Consider the following 21,875-nt stretch of genomic DNA (forward strand, 5'->3'; position numbering starts at 1 on the left):
ACGACGGACACAAACACGACGAACATAACAAACACGAACGACGACTATGTACCGAGACGCCTAAAAGAGCGTCTCCTAACGCTACAGACCTTTAGCAGCAAAAGATCAGAATAGGAAGACTAGCACCTCGCTACCTTATTAAAGCTCGCTATCGACAAAGTAGCTATCGGTAGGGACTTCGACTAATTCCTCTACTTAACAAGTAGGCTCGAAGAGAGTGTAGTGAGAATAGTAAGAACAACTATTAAGAACGCTCTCCGACTCGGGTAAGGTAATACGAACAATTTCCTCGAGTACCTAAACAGTATCTACAGCGACACTAACTAGCAACGACGAGCGCTACAAACCCTCTCGAGGATATAACAGGGCGACAACGAACCTATCGCGACCTACCTACCTCGATTCGAGGTAGTTCTCGCTAATGCGGGAATAGCCGAGACCCTCTTGCTAGACACAGAATCGGACCCGAAGCTCGAAGGTATTCGGATTACCCTTCTCGAGAACTCTCTTAACAAAGAGATGCGTAAGGCATTGCTCCCGTTTGCCTTAAACCCGCCGGACAAGTACTTAACCTTTACGAGAAACCTTCTTACTATCGGCGGATTGCTCGCAAACCTTCGTTTTCGGTCGAACATATCTAGACCCTCCGCTCCCTGGGCGACCCTACTATCGACGGGGTTACGGGCGACTCTACTATCGACAGGGTTACGTTTTCGGTCGAACATGTCTAGACACTCCGCTCCCCGGGCGACCCTGCCGCGAGAATCGAAAGACGAAATGGATTAGGAACCGACTCGGTCTAACCGAGTCGAGTTAAGCAACAAGAAGAGAGCAAAGTAGGTTACGAGAGAGACAATATAGGCTCGAAGGGAACAAGGCCTTTGTCTCCGTTGCGGGATAAAAGGGTACCTTATCGCCGACTATACCTATCTTGCCGCCCGAAACCCGAACGCTATACAAGCTACGGTTAGTAAGGCCGAGTACGAGATACGGGAAGTCTTTCTAGAAGAAGACAACGACTCGGTTTTAGAAAACGAGTAGCCTCTACGACAAGTCGTCTATAGAAGCAGAGTTAGATATAAGCAGAAGTAGAGTAGAATATCTTTCGAGATACAAAAATGGAACGATCTCTTTTCTATGCTTCCGCTATTATCAACGACGACGCACTTTAATTCTCTCTTATCGACAACGGCAGCTAATCGTATTGTCTAATAAATGAACAGTTAGCTAAGAGACTCTGGCTCCCGTAGATTCCTATTCCGAGACGAAAGGTTATTAGCGCGTAAGGATCCCCCTCGTAGAAGAAGGGAATCTCTTTTGTTACTAAGTTCTCTCTTAATGTCGGCGGGCACAAGTCTATAGTGTTTGCTTACGCCGTACCCGACCTATAAGAGGACCTTATTCTCGGAAGGCCCTATCTCTTTTACGAGAGTGTATAAGTTATCGAGTCGACGAACCGTCTCGAGTTCCTTCTCGACAGTTTTTTAATACCTTGCGAGATATGGCTAATAGGTTCTACGAAGGCTAAGGCCGTTAGTAGAGCTGCCTTTGAATACCTCGCTCGGTTATCTCGGAAACGAGATATTACTATCTTTGCTGCCTCCCTCGAAGACATCGAGAAGGTGTTACGTACGAAGAAAGCCCTTACTTATAAGGACATTGTCGAGAAGCTTCCCGAATACTACCGCCCCCGGATACGTGCCTTTATCCGGGAAGGAGAGCAGCTACCTCTATATCGACCCGGATTTAACTACGAGATCCTACTTACTACCGATAGCAACGGGAAACCTAGCGAACCTCCCTAGGGCCCTCTCTACAATATAACCTAGGACGAGCTTTTAGTCCTCCGGAAGGAACTATACTTGCTCCTCGAGAAGGGCTATATTTAGTATAGTAAGTCCCCTACCGCTACGCCGGTTCTTTTCGCTAAGAAACCTAGCGGCGGCCTTCGTTTCTGTGTCGACTACTATAGACTTAACGCTATTACTCTAAAGGACCGTTTTCCCCTCCCGCTTATCTAAGAGACGCTTACGTCTCTTAGTAAAGCTAAGTAGCTTACGAAGCTCGACGTCTCTACCGCATTTTATCGGATCTATATTGCTAAAGGCGAGGAATAGAAGACTGCTTTCCGTACCCGCTACGGCTTGTTCGAGTGGAACGTTTGCCCCTTTAGTCTTACTAGTGCGCCGGCTACCTTCTAACGGTATCTAAACTAGATCCTACGCGACTTACTCGACAACTTTTGTACAGCCTATATCGACGACATCCTTATCTTCTCTTCCGGTACCCTTGCCGACTACCGGGAGAAGGTAACGAAGGTTTTACAACGCATCGAGGATAGCGAGCTTGTCCTAGATATATCGAAGTGCGAGTTCGAGACTTGTACTACGAAGTACCTAGGATATATCGTCAAAGTAGGTATCGGCGTACGAATAGACCCCGCGAAGGTACAGGCTATCCGGGACTAGGATAGACCCCTAACTGTTCGCGGAGTCCGCTCGTTCCTCGGGTTCGCTAATTACTATAGGATGTTTATCCGCAAGTATAGCAATCTCGTTCGCCCTCTTACCGATCTTACAAAGAAGACGATAGGCTTTTGTTAGGGAGACGAACAGGATAAGGCTTTCGAGGATATTAAGGACGCTTTTATCTACGGGCCTGTCCTAGCGAGCTACGACCCGGATAGGAAGACGCGAGTCGAGCCCGACTCTTTGGGCTGGGCGACGGGCGGTATACTACATTAATTCGATACGGCACTATAGACTTAGCGACCGGTAGTGTTCTTCTCGCAGCGATACGCTATTGCCGAGATTAACTACGACATCTACGACAAAGAACTCTTAGCTATCGTTAAGTGTTTAAGGGAATAGAATTCGGAACTACGCGGACTAAAGCACGAATTCGAGGTCCTTACGGATTACAAGAACCTCGAGCCTTTCTTTGTTAAGAAGTCTCTTAACGAACGCCAAATCTAATAGAGCGAGTTCCTCGCGCCCTTCCGTATGTTGTTAGTTTACCGCCCTAGAAAACAAGCTACCGTCCCGGATGCGTTATCTCGACGGGAGTAGGACATGCCGCGAGACGAATCTGACAATAGGCTACGTAGTCGAGAGGGAATCTTACTCGACTCTAGCCTAAAGGCCTTCCCCGCCGAGCTATCTACGCCTACTTCTCCCTTCCTAGACGATACTAAGTTATCGTAGCTTTAGATAGATACTTTTTCGCTACTATGCGGAAATAGTTACTTACGCGCACTCGAGGCCGTCGAACAAGGTTAACGGGCGTTCCCTATAGATCTTAACCTTAAGCTCTCTATCGGGGAATGCGATATACAGGACAGCCTACTTCGCTTTCGAGAACAGATCTGGCTACCTCTCTTCGAACCGCTAACGACAAGAGTTATCCAAACGACGTACGACTCGGTCCTTAGTAGATATGCCGGACGCGATACTACTATCGACTTTCTATCTCGACAGTTCTTCTGGCCGGGGATAAACACCGAAGTACGTAAGTTCGTATAAAACTATGCTACATACGGGCAGACTACTATCTGGAGAGAGAAGCGACGCGGGCTATTACGTCCCTTACCGATCCCGGAGCGCATTTGGACGGAGATATCGATAGACTTTGTTACAGACCTAGCGCCTAACGAGGAGGACGGCGCTACTACCCTCCTTGTTATTACAGATCGCCTCGGGAAAGGCACTATGCTCTTACGAGTCCCTCCCGGCTAGTTCGACGCTAAGGGCGTCGCGGAGCTCCTTATCGAACGCTACGTCGGCATATACTAGCTACCTACTAGTATTATGTTAGATTAAGGTGTTTAATTCGTAAACGCCTTCTAGAAAGAAGTATACAAGCGGTTAGGTATCGTTCGGCGACTATCTACTGCGTACTACCTAAAGACCGACAGTTCTACCGAACGACAAAACTAGGAAGTCGAGACCTACTTGCGGGCATTCGTTAGCTATAATTAAGGCGATTAGGGCAAGTAGCTCTCGCTCGTATAGATCGCCTTAGATTCGCGCGTACCCTCTACGACGTAGGTCTCTCCCTTCTTCCTTATATATAGGTACTACCTGTGTACGATCGAGACTATTTCCGATACTGTCGAGTCGCCTCGGAACCCTCGCGAGGAAGGTACGTATATCGTTACTAAGCTATAACAGGCTCGCGAGCTCGCTGCTTTAGCAATAGCCGTAGCCTAGTAGCAGCAGGAGTACTATGCGAACCGGTCCCGGAACGTCGCTACTAAGTACAAGGTCGGGGATAAGGTCTAGCTCTTACTTCGGAACATTAAGACGGACCGGCCTACAAAGAAGCTCGACTAGATTTATGCGAAGTATACAGTTGTCCGTACTTTCGAGAGTATGCCCTACTTTATCGAGCTCGATGTTCCTCGCGGTATTTATCCGAGGTTTTATACGTCGCTCTTACGATTAGTATATAACGATGCGCTTCCGTCCTAGGTCGTTACGGATTCGCAGCCCGCCGCGATTCTTAACGATGTAGGAGACGAAGAATACGGTGTAGAGGCTCTTCTACGCTATTGTACGAGGTACGTCGGCTGCGGCTATCGCCGAGAGGCTCTTGTTAAGTAGGTAGGTTACGACCGACCTACTTAGGAACCTTTGCGCGAGTTAGAGGATATAGTAGCTCTCGAGCGTTTCGAAACGCTCTACGGCGACGCGAATACAGCAGACGGTCCTATATAACCTTAAACTGCGCGACGTTAGACTCCTTAGTCCGGTTCTTTGTTACGGGCCCTTACCTTTACCAGATACTAGATACGACTACTAGATACCTGTTTATCTATCGTACGATATAAAACTACGACACCGCGCTCGCGGTGTACTAGACTCGACCCTCTTCCTTCGACAAAAGATGAGAATCTCGCAAAAGATTTAAGTCTTCCCCCTCTTGAACTTGTAGTAAACTGTATCGACGCGGTGCCTTTGCACTTAGAAGTCTGCAACTTCCTAATCGGGTAAAACCTACAAGTTTAAGAGGAGCATTATAGAATAGAGGACCTATATGTCGCGATAGCGTATATAGTAACATATAGAGCATAACCCTGCTAGCATATAGGGTTAGCCGGACTGCTTCTATGCGCGCCCTAAATAGCTAGCCGTTAGGCTACTATGTCTGTTAGCCGCTTCGTTATCGGCCTGGACGTTATCGACTAGTAGGTTGCATAAGGCGTCTTAAGAACGTGTAAATCTAAGCACATGCAGATTCCTAAAAAATATATACCTAACAATTTCCTAGAGGTCAAATAGCTAAGTAGAATAGACCCTTTACCTCCGGCTTTTTATAAGCTGCAGAGCATAAGATTAGCAGGTTAGGAGGTAACGAAGCTGGATTTCCAGGACAGGAATAGGGTGGAATTTTGAGGCGGATTTAATAGTCACACCGGTTTTGCGATTAGGGGTAGGGATAGGGGGGGGGGGGGGGGGGTATTGTCAGAGGCTGGTGCCTAAGGCTGCATTAGCTTTGCCGATGCCTGGGCCAACGCCTAACGGACGAACGCCGGTTCAGAAATCCACTAGGCCGAATCGGGAACAAGCTTCCTTTTGGCCGACTGGAAGGCCACGTATGCGCTAAGCGACGCTACGCGCACACACAGCTTATACTCGACGTTCTGTTGTTCTAGATAGATCTTCTTTTCGGTAGCTTTAGAATTTCATACATTCGGATCTGGCCCTTTGTGAGCAACTTCGGTTCAGACCCTTACAAGTTTATACTATATATTATACAATTAATTTCCTTAATAATGCCGGTATATAGTAGCACGCAGGCTAGCTACCTTACAGCCCTAATATAAACCCTATCGAGCATGTATAGTAGCACCTAAAAAAGACGGTTTATAAGGTCTTACTATACATTAACAGTATTACTAACAAGGACCGGCAATAAGAAGAACTTAAGAGGGTGTTACTACTAGCGTAGAAGCTTATTCTACGTCGAATTATTACGGAGGTTATTAATTTAATGCTAAGAAGGATTAAAGCACTTATCGCTACATAGGGCTAGCATACGAAGTATTAAGGACATATATTATATACAAGAATTATAGAGTGCAATGCTAGCTTTCTAACAAACTACACACTAGCTTAAACCGTTAACAACTCTATGTATTATGTAGTGTTAAAGACATAAGCTAATTTATAAGAATCTCGGAATTCGACGCTAAGGCCTAGACTTACTGCCTAGTACTGTACATATCGTGACGTGACAACGTACTTGTACGCATTGCTGACCTGCCATGTCAACTTCCCTGTGCCGCTTAAGAGAGTGCCATGCTAATTAAGCCTGACTCTTAACAAGATTTGGTACTACCTTACGCTGGCATGGCATGTGGCTCTCCTTCGAATCGATTCCGACAGAGATTTGCAGATTGTGAATGCCGCTGAGATCGCCTGGAGTTCACTTCCGCTCAGGCTGGCAGGCAAATGTCGAAGAGTGCGTGGAACGGACCACAGACGCAAGACAAACTTCTTGTCCTTCACTGCTGCGGGAGTACATAGTAGTAGTGGCCCCTCGATCCAATAACAATCCGCCCCTTGACCTTCAGAACACATGAAATTCGCAACAATAGGTAGCAGCAAGAGGCGATCCTGCCAGCCCCTCTTGCAAGGTAAACACACGCCGCCACCGCTTGTCCCATTCCAAAACGCCTTGCCCGATGCTGATAACAAATTCTTCGAGTTGCTCGCTTGCTCGCTCAATAATTAGACAGATTGAATGCAAAAAAAAACTCGGTCCAGGACTGTCGTTCACCCAGTTTCTCCACAACGAATTGCGTCGTGTCCATTCGTGGGTATCGCGCCAGAATCATGCCTTGAGAGACGATGGCCCGCTCTCAGAAGGACCCGGTGTAACGTCGCCACTGCTGATCTCCAAGCATCGCCTGGCAAGCGCCACGACCTCACCCTCGCCATCCTCACTTTCTTCGCCTTCGTCTTCTGACTCGATCGTCTTCTCGCTGATTTCGCGGACCATGTTCATGACGTCCTCGGACTTGTTGATTGTTTCCGTGAGCTTTTGATCGCCAGATTCGAGGAGTTGCAGGAGAGTCCAGATCGCGATGTGTTGGAATGTCGGATCGCCGGAGGCCAGAAATCTATTCAGGTAGCCGTGGATGCCGCCTGAAGGTTGATTCCACGAGGAAAGGAAAAGCGAGTAGTCGCCGACTGCATCTTGTGAGTGAGTGAGCACCAATAATGAATTGCAGATACTCACCTTTGCTGCTGAGGTTGCCAAGAGCGGCTGCGCTATTCCCTTGAACCTCAATACTTTCGCTCTCTGTCAGTGGAATGAGCACGTCAAAGACGCCCAGCTCCAGCAGCTGTGGCTTCAGCTCATCTGATAGTGCGAGCACCGCAATCGCTGCCGTCATCTCGGATTGCACGCTCAGAGGTACCTCCAGAACCAGCTCCTTGCACTTTTGCACTGCACCCGCCTGAAGCACCAATTGCTTGTTCCGATCTGATGAGGCCGCCAAGTTGCGAAGTGTAGAGATGGCGTGACACTGAATTTCTTCGTTGTCGGTAGAACCAAGGAGATCCACCAGTGGGCGCAGGAATCCGGCATCGATGATGGGTGATTCGTTCATGGGATGTATACTGATGTTGCGAATGCATGCCACCGCCGAGAGTATAAGTGGAAGATAGCTACTTCGTAGCAGGTCGAGTAATGGTGGCAGACCTCCAGCTCGAACGATTTCCAGTTGATATTTTTCGTCGCTGGCCAGATTTCTGAGAGCGAGAGCAGCCTGGCACTGCACTTTGGGCGCCTGTCCCTTCATCAAGTGCACCAAGCTTTGCACCAACTTCGTCTCGGTCTGTGCTAGTCGTTTCCTGTTCGTGCTGTCCACGGCAATATTGCTGAGGGCGGTCGTGCAGTAATATTGGACATCGGTGTCTGAACTGCTGAGCAGGCTGACGAGGACTGGTATTGCGCCGGCGGAAACAAGTTGTTGTCGGTTGTCGTCCGAATGTGTCATGTTCAGCAATGCACCAGTAGCATTGCGTTGTACCCTCATGTCCTTGCTCTTTGCCAGCCTCGTCAACGGCGCAAGAGCACCCGATCGAGCGATCCGAGCCTTGTTCTCTTCATGTGTGGCCAGGTTCGTTATACAGCCGACCGCGTTGCATTGAACTTCGACATTCGGGCTGGTCATTTGTCGGATGAGAGGTGTGAGGCCGCCCAAGGAGACGATGAGTGTTTTGTTCTGGCCTACTGTTGTGTTAGCGAAGATCTTGCGCGTTGGACGAATACCCGAGATGTACCATCGACGGCAAGATTACCCAGCGCGGCGGAGGCTGCACGCTGAACCTCAATATCGGAGCTTTCGAGAAGGAAGAGGATCGGTTCGAGGGTCGCCCTATCGACTGGTCGCACGTCTGTGTATGCGAGTTAGCATCATTCTCTCTGTCCACGCTCCATTCTTCGAACATGCCTCTTTCTGTGATCTCGGCGAACGTCAAGCTCGCGCTCCGTTGCAGGTCGATGTTCTGGCTGTATACGAGGGTGGAGAGCGCGGCTAAAGGCTCGCCGGAGAAGAAGTCGGTCTCGGCTCTCTGTTGGTAGTTGTGATCAGCAGTCGTTCGGTATAATTGTGTAAATGGCGAAGTCGAGAGCGGCAGCGAGGATGGCGTGCGGTGGGGTCCGACTCGCAAAGGCATACATTTTCGAGGTAATTCAGCAGGTCTGCGACTGCTTCGCGCTCCGAGTCCGCAAGGACATTTTCGTAGTCGACTTTCGAGCGACCTGGAGAAGAAATATGGTCAGCGGGGTATCGCAGCGAAGGAGTGCTCGCGCAGGCATGAGCGCGATGTGGAGGGCCCTGCAGTGTCGGAGTGGCTTACTTCCGCAGCACGAGAAGAGTCTGCTACACAGATTTGCCATGCTGGCGCTGCTGAGTACAGGCGATTGATCTGAAGCGTTGTGGTTGAAGTCGGAGGGTCGTGGCAGACGGGACTTATCGCGAGGAGCTCGTCATGTGTATGATGCAGAGGTGGTGAATGCTGGCGAGAAATCGTGCGGATTGGCCCCGAGACTGTTTGCTGTGGCGATGACAGCAGCTGCGAGTCTTCACGGTGGGAGGTGATTGGGATCAGGTGGGCTTTGTCGTCGTCGTCGTCGTCGGCCGCGCCTGTCTGGAGGGTCAAATCTGAAGTCGTTGCCCGCACAGCAACGCTCAGCAGCCCGAGCGGCAGGAAGAGCGGCTAGCGTGGATGTGAGCGAAAAAATCGTGCCTGAGGCCTGAAACGATCCATACTTATTGCTGGACAATCTAACGCACAGCATCGTCTTCGTTCACACATAGCTTGATTGTCGAAGATTTCGCCCAGATTGGAGCATATGCACCGCACAAACGTCGACTCATCAGACACACGCATTTCATGCCATGTCGATGTGATCATCGGGTTATGCAACCACCAGAACCGTATACATCGCTGGAGACAGAGGTCGACACTCATATACATCTACTCCAAGCATGGCCAGATCCTACAGCAAACACGTGCTTGTGACATCTCCATCGTCATGTACATCGATCACTGTCCGGTCGCATGCATACCTCAACTCTGCTCGGAGTTGCAATTCTCTGGGTCTGCTCGCCGTTGATCATCACCCCGCACTGCGCGATTTGGTTCTGGCGCTGTGTGGATATCGGAGCTTCAGCACAGGCGGCGACGATCTTTCGACGGCGGAAACGCCAAACGAAGAGACTGGTCCGGATTGCATACGGTCATGAATGGCGAAAGTCACGAGGCGCAGCACAGCATCGATTTCAAGAGTCATCGCTAGACTTGATGGAGAAGTGAGCCATTTTCTGTCCTCGCCGGAGCACTTCCAGAGACTCCACCAGCCAAAAGGACGACCGTTTGATAACATGCATGTGGAACACTACTTGCAGCTGACAACCAGAAGCTCAATCTCTTGGCGTATATCATGTCACTATCTTGGCGACGGGCATGATGCTCGAGCTGTGTGATTGCATCCTCGCACGACAGCTTGAGGACTTCTCGTCATGGCGACAATGGTCTGTTCACCGATCATGAGGCGAGCACCGCTGCAGAGGCTGGTCCCGGCTCCAGCTACGCATATCGACTGAGGATTATTGAGCTCGGTCGAGCAGTGTATCGACGTCAATCAGGTATTATGCGAGCCGGGCTGCAAGATGATCTTGCAGCGGGGACGTGGTGAACTGGTCACGCTTTATCCCGGCGTGGTGAGGCTGAGAAGCCAGGTTCCGTCGTCATCTCCATGGGCCTGCATCGTATTCACGCCTCCCGTCGTTCTGTTGGAGAGAAGGTCTTCAATGTGAAGTGCCATTTTCTTCAGCCCTGTTGCCTGGCGTAAGACGATGAAGCTGTGACACGGATGCGGTCCCTCACAAAGACGAACAAGTAGACCTAGTAAGAGCGGATGGCATTTCAGCGCCAAAGACACATCCGACAGCGTGTGGAGTAGGACCACCGTAGCTTCATTTATTGCTCTCCCGCAGTGGTCGTCCAGTAGCGAAGCACTGCTGTACTTCTCGTACGTATATGTCTCACGGCCGAAAAGGTGATTGTTTACTAAGGTAAGGTAGCTCGGCTTTGTCGTTAGTCTGTCTCCTCAGATCATCTTGTGAAAGAGGCAGTGTCCTTGGCGGTGGAGGTCGTCAAGCTATCCTGGCATGAGGTGTCTTGGAATCTTTGCATCTCCCGTCCCAAGCGGTGACCTTGACGTTGCTTGTTGTTCTCAGCCCGGGTAGTAATAAGGTATAGTAGTACCTTAGTCTTCAGGGCCGCCAAACCGAGCCAAACCCCTCCCCGTCGGATCATCATCGCACCTCTCCACCAGCTGGTAGCTCCTACCTCACCAGTCCTCATCTCGAGTCATTATTACCTTGGATTTCCCACATCCTCGACCAACTCCGCCCTTTGAACATATATTCCATCCCTCCGTACACTACTGCCGGACGACGACAAGCATCCTCCCTGCTCACCGATTTCCCCAACTTCATCACCGCCCAGTCCCCGGACCGTTGTTACGCCGCGTCCTCTTGGTCTCCTTCTAAAGCTCCGGGTTCCCCCACACAATCCAGGCTCCACCCGCGCGCTGTCAACCTTCTCCCACCACCACCGCAAGCAAGCCTTATATGGCCGCTCGCGACATCCAGAAGCATTTTAGCGGTTTGCGAGTACAGACGGCACGTCGACGTGGTCGAGATCCCTTTGCGACCGGCTTCGAGGATGATAGCGACGAGCCAGACCGCCAAAGCAGACCAAAAACCAAGGCGCCGCCCGTCTCCAAACCCCCACCCGCGACCACCAAGCCCAGACTGCCGGCAGCATCCTCACCCTTCGCCGCCCTCGACGCCCTGCAAGACAGCGACGATGACTTTCTAGACGTGCCAACAAAGAAACGAGCCGATCGCCGGCCTAGCCCTGCACCGGCGACATTGCCCTCGCTGCGCGTGACCGACGGAGCTGGCCGCCGGGGTTCCCTCCCAGGGTACCTCCCACCCACGAGAAAGGCGGCCACTGCGCTCGCTGTAGGTCAGTTGGCATACCTCGACGACACCACCGACGACGAAGCTCTTGCACCGCGTTCACGTACCACGCGCCGCCGTCGCAGTCCCGCTCCGCGCGGCTCAGCCGACCTGGACACCGGCCGAACAGATTCACCACGAGGTGACCGACCGCCCAGAGAACAACCGTCTCCGAAACAAGTTCCCGTTGTTCCGACTCACACTGTTGCCTCGCCCTTTGCCGGCACTGTAAGACTCACATTATGACTCCGCCTGCACGTCCCGAAATGCTGACACCATTCTGTTCGACATAGAAATACTTGCAGGATAGCGAGACCGATACCGACGAAGAAGCCGTCAGCTCCCGCAAGGGCAGCACCGAGGACGCTCTCCTGATAGATACGCCCGCATCACCGAACAAACACCACGAGGTGCCGCGAGTCGACAAGCAGAAACAAAATGGCGGGGGCATCTCCTGGCGCGCATTTTCAGCAGGACGAGCAGAACAGCGAGAAGCAGAGGTCGAAGCGCTCGCAGTCAATCTTCAGAAACGAGGAAGATCCATATCATTCTGTCCGGTCGTCACGACCGACGATGGGCGGAGAGTCCCTCTCGCAGCAAGAACTGGCATGTTCTCCGGCCGAGGCAAGGGCAGGCCAAATCAGCGAACAAAGTCGCCGCCCAGGAGGGAGGAGGACGTCAAGCCAACGGACGACGAGATGGCTGATCGGGGACCAGTCAGAGGACTCGACGGAATCGACAGCAAGATCGGCTTCACGGCCGATACATTCGCAGGTGAGTAGGTCGCGTGGTTTGCTGGGTATTGTGGGTTGGTGAATGCCGAATGCTGAATGCTGTTTGCTAGTCACGCCCTTCCGACGGTCGCAGAGCGATGGCGACAACGGCGGCAACGTCAAACGACCTGGACTCATTACTGACTGCCTCCCTGACATCCGGGTCGACGATGTCGCCTACTCTTGAGGATGGAATTCAGACGCCCATATCGCCGTCGAGTTACAATCGGCTGACCGAGTCGATGGAGTCTATCGCACTCAAGCTGGCAGTTTCACCTCAGACCATACCAGAGACATCGAGCATCGACCATTCCATATCGCCAGTCATGTCGGGAGGGGACAATTCGGTGATCGATCCACTCAGCAGAAACTCCAGTACGAGATCCATGCGACTGCCACGAACAAGCAGAGTAAGCCTGGCAGGCTCACGACGCTCTTCTCGGAGATCGATGTCAGGCGCCACATCTGCAAGCCCAGCGCATGCGTTTTTGTCGAGCTGGGCCCGAGCAGACGCAGAAGCGGCTCCAGAGCCGAAGCCCGACGATGAAGGACAATCTATAGGCCTTGAGAACGAATTCGTTATTGGACGCACGATTAGCAAGGGTGGGTTCGGAGTGGTGAAGGAAGTTCACTCATTCGATGTCCGTGGTGAACGAATAATCCGCGCCGTCAAGATTGTTCACAAGTCATTGACCGGCGCTAGCGATGCTGAGAATGAAAAGGTGCAGCTGGAGATAGAGCATGAAGTGTCTATCTGGCGCTATCTCCAACATCGGCACATTCTTAGCTTGCATGCCGTCTACGAAACCGAGTACGCCACATTCTGCGTGATGGATCTGAATATCGGAGGAACATTGTTTGACCTCGTACGCAAGGCGAGACAGGAAGCCGCTAACAACGACGGACGAAGAGGACTGCCACCCCATCTTGCCAAGAGCTATTCCTACCAACTAGCATCTGCATTGAGATATCTGCACGAAGACATTCGAGTCTGCCATCGCGATGTGAAGCTCGAAAATTGCCTAGTCGATACCTCTTCTCCAGATTCCAGCATTGAAGGTGGCAATCTCCGACTTTGCGACTTTGGCCTCGCAGATTTCCTCCACAACGACCAGAGCAACGCCGACGACCCTTTCGAAGAACGCTACAGGGAGCAATTATCCTTATCTACGGAACTACCCGTCATCACCGCGTCCTCCATCATCGGTACGCTCGAGTACGCCTCTCCGAAAGGCCTCTCGGTCCACCGCAAACTCTTCGAAACCGCAGGCGACGTCTGGGCCTTTGGTGTCATTGTCTACGCTCTCTGCACTGGCGACCTTCCCTTCCGCCATGCCATGCCCAGCAAAACCGCCGAACTCATCCTCCGCGCCGACTGGGACGAAGCGGCTCTTAGAAGCGCAGCCGCTGGTGGACCGGAGGTTATCGACTTGGTCAAAGGGTGTTTGGAGAGGGAAATCGAGGACCGCTTTACGATCGCGGATGCGTTGAGGAGTGGGTGGTTCGACGCGTGTCGGGAGGAGGACGAGGAGAACGAGTCGAGAGGAGTGTGGCAGTGATGAGCTGGAATGGAAACCACGGCAGACCAGCATCCATATTGACAACAAGCAACAACGAATGATGACGATTTTACGACGATTCTACTGCGGGACCGGCAGGGATCGAGAAGGGAGGAAAAGCGCATGCACGAAAATGTCGATATCGAGGCTGGAGTTATTGTTTGGATTCCGGGCGCTTTGGTTGGGAATGTACAAAGGCAAAAAGGGTTCCTATGGGATGGATGAGAGAAAGCGGATATGAGTGATGTTTACTCCTGCTTTTCGATTAAAAGGTTGCTTTCTTGCGGGATACCCAACTCTACGATAGCGTGTGTTGTTTGACAACAATTTAAGATCTTTACCAAGTTTCGTCCGGCGCTTCTCAGGACGTGGCTTCTGCATAACTGGGCAACCTGCCTTCTTCCGCCTCGAGCGCCCTCCCACTTTGGTCCCTCCGACTCGGCCAGGACTGCTTTCTCGACCTCAGAACTTTCAGCGCATTCTGTAGTTCCACCTTGAAGACTTCCCGAACTTCGTTTCCTTGCAACAGGCTCCCGATCTCAGCTTCTTCGGCACAGAGCAGATCCCAGCGTGTGACTTCCTCCTCCCAGAAGAAGAGAAACATAACCAGTTCGCGCTGCTTGGGCACGCTGAGGAACCGTGATGTTGTCACGATGTCGCGATCGATCTTTGTGGTGATGGGCCGACCCGTCGACTCGTCGACGATGCCACTTTTGTGCAGAGCACGGAGTGTTTTGCGGGCAAAACCATGAGACCCGCAAATTCCTGCACGCTGAAAAGTGTATTCGTCGATGCGAATAAAATCGTCTCTCCCTAATTGCAACTGGAAGATCTCGTCCTTGAGCTGCTGAGGAATGTCTTCAGAATGGAATCTGCGCGGCGCCCAGATCATGAATGGATTCGATAGTCGACGGAGGAAGGACATTTTCCCCTCTTTTTGATCAAGTCGATGGGATGACGAGACATGTTGTGCATGACGCAGTCCGGGTTGTCGTTGGTAAACGAAGGTGCGCCTCTGCCGCCCACGTGCAAACCGTGTTGAGATGTGTGCCTTAGGCACAAGAAAGGTTGCTTTCTTGTCATCTCATATTTCCATCCCAGTTGTTACGTTACGCTGCCTCGAAACGACATCTTAAGTTGATGCGGTGGTCATGGGCCAGCGGAGTACGTCGGCATGCTATGGCCAAGTCCACTTTCGTAGCAGCTTCAATAAGCGTACATGTACGGGGACACGTGCGGTGACATGTACACCGTTATTTTTTGAGGCCGCTGGCGTCTCGGCGCGGGCGCTAGCGGGCCATCTCTGCTAACCTGATTGGTTATCTTAGCAGAAGGTTGCAGCTAAGCCGGAAGTTATTGTCCTAGACGTTCTACAGTACTAGGCAGTAAGTCTGGGCCTTAGCGTCGAATTCCGAGATTCTTATGAATTAGCTTATGTCTTTAACACTATATAACACATAGAGTTGTTAACGGTTTAAGCTAGTGTATAGTTTGTTAGAAAGCTAGCATTGCGCTCTATAATTCTTGTATATAATGTGTGTCCTTAATACTTCGTATGCTAGCCCTATGCAGCGATAAGTGCTTTAATCCTTCTTAGCATTAAATTAATAACCTCCGTAATAATTCGACGTAGAATAAGCTTCTACGCTAGTAGTAACACCCTCTTAAGTTCTTCTCGTTGCCGGTCCTTATTAGTAATACCGTTAATATATAGTAAGACCTTATAAACCGTCTTTTTTAGGTGCTACTATACGTGCTCGATAGGGTTTATATTAGGGCTATAAGGTAGCTAGCCTACGTACTACTATACACCGGTATTGTTAAGGAAATTAATCGTGTAATGTACAGTATAAACTAGTACGTTGTCCTATTAAAAACACTGCCCTTCGTAGTAAGGAAATAGGCTATCCTTAAGTATACCGGTATATTTGTTTGTTTGTTTGTTTGTTTGTTCCATTTACGTCCTATAGGAGTCTATGACTATGTAGGACGGTGTATACCGGTATAGGATCTTGCTAAATACCCCCCTCTTAGACTATTAGCATTACGCTGCATTATTACGAGGTGTATGTCTTTAATGCTCTTGCTAATTATGCCCTAGACTATTACCGAGCCTTGTTTACCCTTAGGGTAGGTCTATATTCGTTCCTTCGTCTATTTTTTACCCGGATATCCAAATGCCTATATAGCCTCTTTACCCGTGCCCTTCTCGACTAAACACTCGTCTAAAAACAGCTATCTTAACTAGTCTGTATCGCGGTAACGGTAGGCTTACGTAAGCCAAATGCGAGTATGTTCCTATATAAGCTCCGGACGCTTCTTATAACGCTAGTTTATTAAGTTATAGTCGTATAGTATCGCTCGTAGGATCTAGTAGCTAAGATTCGTGCCCGAGCCCTCGCGGAGCTGTTCGTACGTGTATTTTAGGTGTTTTCTCGCGATTCGAACAACGGATCTTACGTCTCGTTCGGTGTATATACGAGGGCGACCGCTACGAGGGAGGTTCTCGAAGGTATTACATTATACGATACGCGCAAGAACGTACTTAACAGTCGCGTGTAGAAGGGCTTCGTTAGCAGCGATAGTAGTGTCCCCTTTACTAGCGCACGCGCGTCCCTAGAGCTAGGATTTTTCGCTAAGCGTAAGTTCAGTATTACGTCTACGATTATATAAAATCTGTAACAACGGGGTGCGTAGTGTGGCCATTAAGAGCGTATAGAAGAATAGTGTTAAAAAACGCGGTCACGAAGTTCACACGCCAAGGCCCAGACTTACTGCACCCCACTGTATCCGTATAACCACGCTGACGTGCCATCTTGCTAATTTTGACGTGTACTCGTGTTACCACGCTGATGTGCCATCTTGCTAATAAGCAGTGCATGCCTTTAAGCATGACGCTTCATTCGAGCGCATGGTTGACTTAGCATCGCGCCGCGTCGATAGGTACAAGCACACCGGTATGATACCTTTCCACCAAGTGTAGGTAGGATCAGCATGGCACTTCCTGACTGACATAAGGCACAGGTGATCAGAGATTCCTCTTCGTACACCATCTCTCCTTCACTTGATCCCTGTGTACGCTTGCTTGGCCAACATTCCCGAAGCACTGCACTCTCCAGTCGGAAGCTCCAGCGGGTACACTCCATCTCCTCTGACAACATCTGGTCCTGGGTCCGGGAACATCAACTCGCCTGTGTTCTTCGGCGTTTTACAGTCGTTGCCGTTGTCTGCAACGAACATGAGAGGCCGATCCGCGAAAGCCACGAATGCAGACGATGTATCTCGTATTGCGGCCGGCGAAGCACGCCTGTCGTGAGCATGGTTATGTGTGTCCCGTGCGGTGTACGATCGCGCAGGGCAAGTACATCTGCATGTCGAGATGTTGACCGGCGACTCGCAAGTACAGGAACAGCCATTGGCGGTCTTGTACTCGTCGGCCGCACTCGACGGCTCAGCGGCGGTGCTTGCAGAGCCGTATACAGCAGAAGACGTGGAGGTGGAGTACGATGGCGCGGAAATGCCGGGTGACGTGATCTCGACAGCGGCGCAGTTCATGTTGAGCTCTTGCTCGCGATTGTACCAGATCCAAGCGAAGAGATGAACGCCTGCGGCAACGTCGCTTGGTACTGTGAATTCGAACTCCTGGCCGTCCGGGCCAGTTCCAGCATCGCGGTGGGGACAATTGCCTTCGTACGAGGTTGCGACGTGGAAGCTTTTGCCTTTGTCCGTGGAGAAGCCCACTTGGCATGAGCCGCCGTAATGATTGCCGATGCCAGTGATGTTCCAGTTCTGCGTACTACCAGCAGCCCATGTTGCTGTCGGGGCACCTTCGAGAGTACCGAGTAGCTTCTCGTAGCCGCCTGTCGAACGCTGGTGTCAGTTTGAAAGGCTCGGCGCAGCGTTTTCGATTCAGACTCACGGCATGGATACGACCAGCGGTTCTCGAGACCACAGCAATCGTAAGGATATTGGAGATATGGATCCGGCTCGGTCACTCGATGCGGGTTATTGGTCGCGTTAAAAGGCGCTGGATAGTCGAGCATCTGGGAGAATATAAACAGCCGTTCGACTCAGCCCCCAAGATTTCGCTCACCATATGTCCGAATATTTGCGGCAGAAATGCGAATGCACTCATTAGCGCGATGTGAGTTTGCATGCTTGCTGGCTCTGCTGATCTTGAGAGTTTCTGCTGACAACAAGACGCCGTGTTCCGAAGAGAAGATAGAAGGCCAACTTGACTTTCCAGAAGCAGAATGAATTAATTGTTGGTATTGGAGAAGATGCGCAGTCTCTTAGCAGAAGCGCGGAGTCGGAGCGGCAGATTGTGTTTTATGCTGTGATAACGTGAATGGCAGAAGTGTCCGAAACTCCCACATTCACTAGGTCTGATGATCAAAATGAATGAAAAAAAGTGGTACTTACATAGTTCGTGAAATGGGATATACGCAAAGCTGTGTAGTCTCTTCGAAAGGGAGAGCTGAGCCATTCACGTTTCGAGTGTTTCAAAGTCTTGTGCAACATAGACAGTCACTGGCATCTGGACATGCATGGCCGCGGAACAGACTGCTTGAGTCTTGCATGAACGAGACCTCATTCGCTTTCTCGCGATTTGGGTTCTGGCAGAGGCCTCCAATACCGGATGGTGTGTGCAAAAGCCACCTGTTGATTGCGTCTGTGATACCGCATGTCTTGCGTATTGTCGCCGCCGGAGTCAGAGCGCATCGGCGGCAGGGGCATCGTGCAATGAGACAGCGAGAACATAGGGCCACTGTGAAGAGCTGGGTGATGTTGAGTCGATGTGTCGCGCGTATGAAGCTGGCCGCAATAGTAAGTAAGGAAATGTTCATCGTGAACACGCGCTATTCTCGAATAGTCTCAGTTCCTCAGTCCACGCCCAGTTAGCGCGGTTTCGACGCCTACTGTTCGTGGTCTGAGGGTCCGAACGCCGAATTTAGGAGATAGAGCGCAGCATTAGTATAGAATTTACACCTTAATAAAGCGTAGCATCGTTTCGGCCCCAAATACGAGAACGCAACAACGAAACTAGTTATTAAAAATCCGGCACTGTAACTTTGTAGAGCCGAGTCTTGCGATTCGAACAGTGTATTAATTATTTAAATCCGACGCTAAACGAAAGCTGTAATAGAGCTCGCGCAAATTCTTCGGAATTCTAATTTGTTAGGCGAAAAACAGGAAAATGCGAGCTCTATTAGGGCACGCAAAACACACTTAAATTTTCTATGCGATACGCCGTTCGAATCGCAAGACTCGGCTCTACAAAGTTACAGTGCCGGATTTTTGAAAAAGGTCGTTGTTGTTGCGCTGTCGCGTGCTGCGCTGCATCTCCCAAAATCCGGCTTGGGCCCTTAGACCCTCTCAGGCGAGGCGCTCGAAGAGGTTAGTGCTCGCTGGCTGAGAGTGGTCTGTGCTTCTAAGACTAATTCTCGAAAGCAGAAGGGGTGGGAAATGCCAAGCTAAATTCGAACTCCAACTTTCCTCTCTTTATAGGCTGACTAAAACTACAATACGTCTACTACTACTACTACAACATAAATAGCGACTAAACTAAGTTACTGTCGTTACTTCCTATACATTCTCTTTATTTTAAGCTATTAACATTGTCCTTACTATTAAGAGCGGGTGCGCAATTACTCCTCGAACTTTTAAGCCTCCCGTACGTAGAGACGTAGCCGACTTTCTTCTACCAAGACTCGCAGGACTCCCTAACACGCGTTATCGACGACTCTACGCACGGCAGCGACTATATAAACGATAGCGAGCTATCCGACCTCCCTTAGAGCCTCCCTAACGACGCGTACTCGTAGTTTTAGACATAGTTACTACTATCCTTAGATGGCCGGCGACGAGGAACACCTGTACGCGGTGCCGGCTACGAACCTGCGATACTATCGCAGAGCCAAGTTTCCTCCGGAGGATTGGAGAGGCCGTCGATCCCTCTTCCCTTATAATAATAATACGACCTAGAGGCACGCCTCCCCTCGAAAATACAAGCTATAACAGAACGCTAGTACGATTCGAACGAATAGCTCCCTACGCTACGAACGAGAAGAAGAAGAAGAAGAAGAGGCAGTCTACTCTATCCTATACGCGCATCTCCTCGAAATCCGAACCGAACTGCACCTCTTTCCCTCTAGAGATTCGGGTCCTCTACGGATAAGTGCACTTTAAAGAGCTGGAACAACGGTAGAATCTACAATTCTGCGATTAACCTACGTTGTCGTAGATAGAACTGCTACTACGATACTACAAAGGCGTATTAAGGACAAGAGAAGACAGCGAGTTGGATAGCTGCTTGCGCATCTGCGTCGCTCCTACACTGCTTTTGTAATGTAATGCATTTCCTCTCTCTTTCGAATTCGCAGCGTGCGTACGAAGCGGAAGGATCCGCTAAAAATTCTGCAAAAGCTTAGCGCGAAAACTCTGCAGCTCCGGCTGTAGCAACACTCTTTTAGATTTCCTTTGTCTTGCGTTTGTTTTAAAGTCCTTTAGCACTGCCTTAGGTACGGGGTTTCCCCTAAGGTTAAAGAATACCGAAGAATCTAATTGTAAATAGATCTACCGCCTTACCTCTAGGGCAAGGCCGTCCTACATAGTCTTAGACTCCGAAAGGACGTAAATGGAACAAACAAACAAACAAACAAACTATCCTTAGATATACTAGAGCCGGAGCCGGAACTACTAACAGAGACTTAGGTTATTACTCTAAGCAATAGGGACCCTACTAAGGAGGCTATATAGCGTAACGGCGACGACAATAACACTAGCTATATACTTATAAGAAGACGTATAAGGGCGTTGTCGACTAAGGGCGTAGAGGTAATAACAACGCTAGCTAAACGAACACCGGCTAAACGAACGAGAAGGAAGTCGGTAACCTTTACGCTTCCTCCTAACTATATTAGCAGCAATATAGTAGTACCTCTAATAGGCGGCATAGCAGCTTAAATACTACCTAAAAAGGCACCTTAGACGGTACCTAAGGGCACGTCTCGTACTACTATAAATGCTATTAAAAGGAAGGTCTAAGCAGCTAATAAAGCTACTAAACTAGCCGTTGCGAGGGCTGTAGAGGTCGCCGCTAATAAAGGGCCTAAACTAGCTAGTAAGCCGACATCGAAGAGGGCTCTAAGTCTACTACTATAGAGCTCTAATATTGCTAGTAAGTTATACGATCTATCTATTAATATAGCTAACTAACCTCGTTATGTTTTTAGAGTCGTCCGACTACGATAGCGCCGTTAATACGTAGTCTAAGGAAACGTTAAGCTAGCCTTTATAGGACGCTTAGCCGTAGTTAACTCCGGTGCCCTCGTCGTCCTTAAAACGCCTTAAATCTACCCCTACGCTATTAGAGCAATACTCCGTCCTTATTACCTATAGGGTAACCTTTAATAGTATTAAACTTAAGGATCTTAGCTATATATATACCGGTAACCGAGTACTACTCTAGGATATAGTTATAAAGGCAAGGGGTTTAGTAGCAAGGTATGTATAGTAGTATAGCCTTAAAAAGCGGCTTATTAATCGCTCTGTAGAGCTAACCGCTTATAAGTATAGCAAGGGCTAAGAGAAGGTAGATATTAAATATAACGAGGATACTAGCATCCTAATATTTATAAGGGCATTAGATCTATATATTAGGCACTTCTTAGGTTACAACATAAGGCTCTTAATAAACGAGAAGTAGTAGAACGTTAAGCTAAACGCTAGCTCTACGCTCGAGTCCGACGACCTTATACTATTAGAGCCTAGTTAAGAGCCGATACTATAGAAGGGAAGGAAGCTAGCTAATAACCGTTTAAAGGAGGCATTTATTACTACCGAGGGCATATTTAGTAAGTTGTTAGCTACTTATAAGTGCTATAATAGGCAGTATAGCACTAGTGCTAACAAGACTACATAGTAGATTAGCTGTCTATAGTTTCGTAGCTATTACTATAGCCTTAAGGCTAAGCACCTTATAGACTAGTATAATTA

At 49.8% G+C, this 21,875-nt stretch overlaps 4 protein-coding genes across 4 annotated transcripts; 1 reads left to right on the plus strand and 3 right to left on the minus strand.

Moving 5' to 3' along the window:
• Positions 1-6,013: 6,013 nt before the first annotated feature.
• MYCGRDRAFT_91513 (vacuolar protein 8) lies at positions 6,014-8,910 on the minus strand (the record flags this gene model as incomplete). The annotated part of the gene is made up of 9 exons (XM_003854488.1): positions 6,014-6,019; positions 6,207-6,209; positions 6,345-6,511; positions 6,933-7,193; positions 7,243-8,238; positions 8,292-8,350; positions 8,404-8,582; positions 8,690-8,772; positions 8,871-8,910. 9 exons carry the CDS (start codon positions 8,908-8,910, stop codon positions 6,014-6,016), a joined length of 1,794 nt encoding a protein of 597 aa, XP_003854536.1.
• Positions 8,911-10,996: 2,086 nt separating this feature from the next.
• Positions 10,997-13,877, plus strand: MYCGRDRAFT_69529 (uncharacterized protein; the record flags this gene model as incomplete). The annotated part of the gene is made up of 3 exons (XM_003853677.1): positions 10,997-11,773; positions 11,839-12,319; positions 12,390-13,877. 2 exons carry the CDS (start codon positions 11,984-11,986, stop codon positions 13,875-13,877), a joined length of 1,824 nt encoding a protein of 607 aa, XP_003853725.1.
• A 361-nt stretch (positions 13,878-14,238) lies between these two features.
• Positions 14,239-14,802, minus strand: MYCGRDRAFT_91515 (uncharacterized protein; the record flags this gene model as incomplete). Its single annotated transcript, XM_003854487.1, has 1 exon — positions 14,239-14,802. The coding sequence occupies one exon, from the start codon at positions 14,800-14,802 to the stop codon at positions 14,239-14,241; it is 564 nt and encodes a 187-aa protein (XP_003854535.1).
• A 2,135-nt stretch (positions 14,803-16,937) lies between these two features.
• Positions 16,938-17,920, minus strand: MYCGRDRAFT_38707 (uncharacterized protein; the record flags this gene model as incomplete). Its single annotated transcript, XM_003854486.1, has 3 exons — positions 16,938-17,184; positions 17,407-17,737; positions 17,797-17,920. The coding sequence occupies 3 exons, from the start codon at positions 17,918-17,920 to the stop codon at positions 16,938-16,940; spliced, it is 702 nt and encodes a 233-aa protein (XP_003854534.1).
• Positions 17,921-21,875: the final 3,955 nt, after the last annotated feature.

Source organism: Zymoseptoria tritici, chromosome 3, assembly GCF_000219625.1.
Source record: "Zymoseptoria tritici IPO323 chromosome 3, whole genome shotgun sequence".
In the NCBI taxonomy this organism is placed as follows: domain Eukaryota; kingdom Fungi; phylum Ascomycota; class Dothideomycetes; order Mycosphaerellales; family Mycosphaerellaceae; genus Zymoseptoria; species Zymoseptoria tritici.